Below are 5047 nucleotides of genomic sequence, written 5' to 3'. Positions count from 1 at the left end.
CTTCAGCGGGTGAGGCCAAGGGCTCTGTGCGCCGGGGAGCGAGGGCTGAGAAGTGCAGGTTTACGCGATCAGAACCGACCCAAGCACTGTATCCTCCCCGTGGGTCTCGCGCTCTGCGCATCCCAGACACTGCCTCTTCAGTATAGCTCTTGGTAGTTCCCCAAACCGTTTTTTCTCTTTACAAATGAAACTTTTAGCATTAAAAGCCAGCATTTGCCACGCTCAAGGATAAAAGAGGCAGTTGATTCGGGCAACTGTACGGTTTTGTGTTTGACCTAGAAGTAACATGATGTGATTTCAATTTTCACATGACCACTCTGGCTGCAATGTCCAAAGTATATTGCCGGGGAAGGGAGGCTATCACAATAATCCAGACGCTGGATGACAATGGTTTGAAGTGAGATAGTGGTAGCGCTGGAGGTTAAGAAGCAACTGGATTCTGGGTACAAGGGAAGACAAATTTAATGAAAAATCATGGAAAGAAGATAAAAAAATCAACATAAATAATAGTGAAAATGAACTACAACTAACCTCAGGGAAGGAACTAACCTTTCTAATCATTATTCTTCAATTTGTTCAATCTTCCAGGTTCAAAACTGGGATTTTAATCTGTCAGAAAGCTCCTTCTACCACACTTTTTCCAAACTCAGCAAACAGAACTGTTTCCTGACAGTTGCACAGGCCAACAACATTGGAATATTCTTGATGCTCCCTTTGATCGGTCAGCACAGTTTTCAAAATATATCCAGAATGCTACAACTCACCATCAGCATACCCATCACAGTGGTCCAAGCTATCATCATCTCTCTCCCAGATCACTGTAACAGCCCCTAACTCAAGGGGTCTGAACTGGAGGCAATTCTGCCCCACGGGTCATTTGGCAAAAATGAGACATTTTTGGATGTCACAACTGGGGGTGGGGGTAGGGTGCCACTGGTATTTAATGGTCAGAGGCCAACGAAGCTGCTAAACATCCTACAATGCATAGGACAGCCCTTCACAGCAAAGAATTATCCCCCCCGCAAATGTCAATGGAATGAGGTTGAGAAACCCTGTGTTCCCACTTCTGCTTTTAACCCTTTCCCTGCCAAATCTATTCACAACATACCAGCCAAAATTGTCACGCCAAAACTTAATTTTTTTTTTTTTTTTTGCGGTACGCGGGCCTCTCACTGCTGTGGCCTCCCCCGTTGCGGAGCACAGGTTCCGGATGCGCAGGCTCAGCGGCCATGGCTCACGGGCCCAGCCGCTCCACAGCATGTGGGATCTTCCCGGACCGGGGCACGAACCCGTGTCCCTTGCATTGGCAGGCGGAGTCTCAACCACTGCGCCACCAGGGAAGCCCCGCAAAACTTAAATTTAAATCATGTTGCTTCTTGGTCAAATCCCAAACCTTACAATGATCTGACTCCTTCATTTCCTGCTGCTGTCCCGTTTGTTCACTCTGCTACAGCTACACTAGTCTTTTTTCTGCTTCCTGGATACCCCTATCTCATTCTACCTCAGGGGCTTTGCACTCACTCTTCCCTTTGCCTGAAATGCTCTTCTCCCAGAAAGCTGCAAGGTTTACTCTATTATCTCTGCTCTAGATGTGGTGATGTGTGACCCAGATCTCCCCTTGCACGACTGATTGCATTATTATCCCAGCCGCTGGGGAGGTTGTCAGGTGACAGCCCTCTCCTGGAATTATCCTTCATGGAAGAGTCTCATCACCCAAGGTCAATCCTCCTTTTCTGGGCAAGCAAGCATTCAATGCCTGGTCAATGTAGATGAATAAAGGCTCACATCCTTCAGTCCAACCTGAAAATTCCAAAGGATCATCCCAGCTTCACAGTGCCCAGTCAGGGGAGAGGGTGTTAACTGAGGCTCGGTCGTAGTGGTACCCCAGCCTGACTACTTCCTCTGTCCAACCCTGCTTCTCTCTCTTCCCCGATAGGGGGTGATCTTGAGAGCACTCCCTAATAAACTTCCGCCATGTTCATCTCAGTCTTACACTCTGCTTCCCTAGGGATACCACCTGTGACGAACTCTTTTAGGTTTTCACTCAGTGCCACCCTCTCAGAGAATCCTTCCCTTCTAACCCTAACTAGAATTGCCTGGAACTTGACCATTGTTTTGCCAATTGGGGAGCATTTGAGAACTCCTGAAAGCAGTTTCAGAGAAGTTATAGGCGAGCAGGGTTCCAGGCTGCAGGGATTGGCAGAGTGAGAGGGAGACAGGCAACCCAGAATACCCTCAGAGCCTCCCTCCTGCCTTGTGGAACGGGCACCTGGTGGAAGGGACTGTGTTCCTTGGCACATTCCACCTTCTCCCTGGTGATGGGCAGCTCTGCTCGGATCGAGCTTCTCCATCCCCCCCACCAAGAATCTGTTGCCCTGGGAGATCAGAGGTGGTGCCCCATTCAGCCTTCAGGACTAAACACCCAGAGTAATCCTGGAGCCAGAGAAGGAACTCTGTATAAACCATGGGTTTTTTCCAGGGCTCCATACCAACAACTGTTTATAGCATTCAGCAAACACAGCAAAAACATCTTAAGTGTTGGCAAGACATCAGATTGAAGACGGCCTTGTCTTTCATGGTGCTTCTGAATTAGAACCTAAAACTTTTTAAGACCCACTCAGTCACATTCAAGCTTACTCTCTTGAGCATCGAGTCTAGAAAAAATCAAAACAACCTTCGCTCAGGGCAGCACTAATTGGCCGTGGCATCTGGTGGTTTTATTGCTCTGTAATAAGGTTACTTACGCACTTTCTTGAGTTCTTTAATCACTATACACATAGATTCCCATCTGCCTTTTACCATATTCTGTCACCAGTGGTTGCCGGAAGATCTTGGAACGTCTTGCATCCAGAGGAGATGCACATGCGGTCTTAATCGGGATTTCTGTGAGCTGGAAAGGCAAATGTTGACGCCACTTACCTCCAGGGACTTGTTATTGGGCTTCTGTCTGCCATGTCAACAGAAAAGTGGCCTAGGAAACATGTGTTTTGGTTGGAAGGCAGCCTTGCTAAGAGCCTTTGAGATTCTTGCCTAGGGCATTGGACTACCAGTATTTCATTGCTGCTACAGAAGTCCCCCCAGACATTTGGCCCCTAAGATCTCTGGCATTGTGCTGCAGAACTTCCAGCATCAGTCCCACCAAGAGGTGGATGAATCTCAGATTCACTGGTTGGGAGCATTCTATTACCAGCGAGCTGCAGGTGAGGAAATTGAAGCACACAGAGGTTAGGGGTCTTGGATAGGGCCAGGCGCCTGGTTAGGGGCAGAGCTGAGACAGGCATCTTGACTTTCACTTAGACCTTTCTTCTCACTTAGCACTCTGATACCCGTGATTGGCTTACTTGGGAGGGCGGGGGGGGGCGGGTGTCGTAAGGCGTTCATTTCACTGGGCATAAATTCCCTCGTCCACCAGTGACGTCAAGTCAGAAGAGGCCAGAGTGCTATTTTCAAGGCGTAATGCCAGCCGCAAATGAAATTAGCCTTGGGCAGGAAAGCCAAATAATGCGATGGACCGTCCCACGCATTTCTCAGATCTGCCCACGACGTGGAGAGATGAGGTGATTTGTACATTTGGGTTGAGCAGTGTCGGCTTAGGTATTTAGTGTGGCTCCCCCACCGCCAGCCTTTTTCCAAAATGCAATACCTTGAACAGTCCCTTAGGAACAGCAGTCCCCAAATATAGTGGTGCTTAGGCGGGCACCTCGAAGAAGGGGGTGCATCTGACGCTGGTTGGAGGGAGAGTGGGGACCGAGGCGAGGCCCCGCCCCGCCCACTCTGGGCTTTGGGATCCGGGACTCTGGACCAGGGTGGCTGCAGGAAAAGCGCCGGACTGCGGCCCCCCGCCGGGGCCGGGAGCAGTAGAGAGGGCCGACTCCCGCCTCCTAGAGGCGCCAGCCCGCCCGTCCGCTCTGCCCGCGCCACGTCTCTATGGCGGCCCCAAAGGCCCTCCGGGGCAAGGAGCGCGATGAGCGAGGGCGCGGACGACGACGGCGGCGCTGGGGCCGCGGCGCGGTCTCGAGGGGGCAGTCCCCGAGGGGATGGCTTCTCCCCGTCTGCGCTGGGCACCCGAGAGCAGTGAGTGTGGCGCAGGGCAGGGGAGGGTGAGCGGCGCTGCCCGGACTGGGCCGCAGGAGGGGAAGGAGAGATGGGGCCTAGGCGGCCCCGGAAGATGGGGAGAGCTTAGGGGGCGTGACGGGAGGAAGCCTAAAGGGCCGCCTTGGACGAGGGTCCGGGGGGGGGGGGCTCGTAGGGATGGAATCCCGAGGGACTACACTGGCGGCTGTAAATAGGCTTTTCAAGGGGTTGACGTCTAAGGGGCCCGTGGGGTGAAAGTGGGCGGGGCTGACAAATAACGGCTGGTGGGCGAGGGTAGGAGGCCGGAGGAGAGCTGCTCGGCTGGGAAGCTGAAAAGGTTAAGGGGACGAGGGCAGGGACGTGGAAGATGGAAGGGGTGGGAGTGGGGGGGATGGTCTAAGGAGGGAGCGAGGAGATAGTGGGCATCTTGGAGTAGGAGAAAGTGGTCTGACCTAAGCAGACGTTCAGCAATTATTTAATGGATTAATAGATGGATGAATGAATGACTGTGGGGAAAGGTAAGAATGAGAGGTAACTTGGAGGGGGAGAAGGGCTTCTATAGACATGAAATAGGAAGAGACGGCAATTGATGGAGGAGGAGTCCTTAAAAGGAGTGAGAGTAAGTCTTAAAACAACCTTTAAGCGGAGCTTATTTTTGGCGAATTCCATTGTGAGTAACCACCTAATTGGTAGAAAATTCTTGTGTCTTTACATTTTAGACTGAAAAGTGCTGTAATGACACTATGCCTTTACAGTCAAGTTTTGGATTTGTGTTTGGGACTTAGGGATCCTTGGACAGATACGTCTTTGTAGTTTTTAAGCTAAAACATACACCGTTTTAAATGTCAGGCATTGTTGTAAGTGCTTTACATGTATCAACTTATTCTTTCTTTCATTCTTTTAACACAAGGATGTTAAAAGATTGAGCGGTGTGCACTTGTCAACACTAATAATGTTTTAAATTTCTGTCATA

At 50.7% G+C, this 5047-nt stretch overlaps 1 protein-coding gene across 4 annotated transcripts in view; it reads left to right on the top strand.

Moving 5' to 3' along the window:
* Positions 1-3730: 3730 nt before the first annotated feature.
* EEF1AKMT2 (EEF1A lysine methyltransferase 2) overlaps positions 3731-5047 on the top strand; it is a 73074-nt gene continuing 71757 nt past the window's right edge. For 2 of the 4 annotated variants that reach the window (XM_022568499.2, XM_022568497.2), the window contains exon 1: positions 3731-4074. In XM_022568499.2, coding sequence (XP_022424207.1) covers positions 3965-4074 — 110 coding nt within the window. In that variant the 5' untranslated portion in view covers positions 3731-3964. The remainder of the gene's footprint in view (positions 4075-5047) is intronic. The other 2 variants (XM_022568495.3, XM_089898321.1) reach the window with 1 other exon arrangement.

Source organism: Delphinapterus leucas, chromosome 16 (assembly GCF_059928025.1).
Source record: "Delphinapterus leucas isolate spDelLeu-1000000601 "Yukka" chromosome 16, BTC_Dleu_Yukka2, whole genome shotgun sequence".
Taxonomy (NCBI): domain Eukaryota; kingdom Metazoa; phylum Chordata; class Mammalia; order Artiodactyla; family Monodontidae; genus Delphinapterus; species Delphinapterus leucas.
The sequence above is the reverse complement of the archived record's forward strand: the minus strand, read 5'-3'. Positions and strand labels throughout refer to the sequence as shown.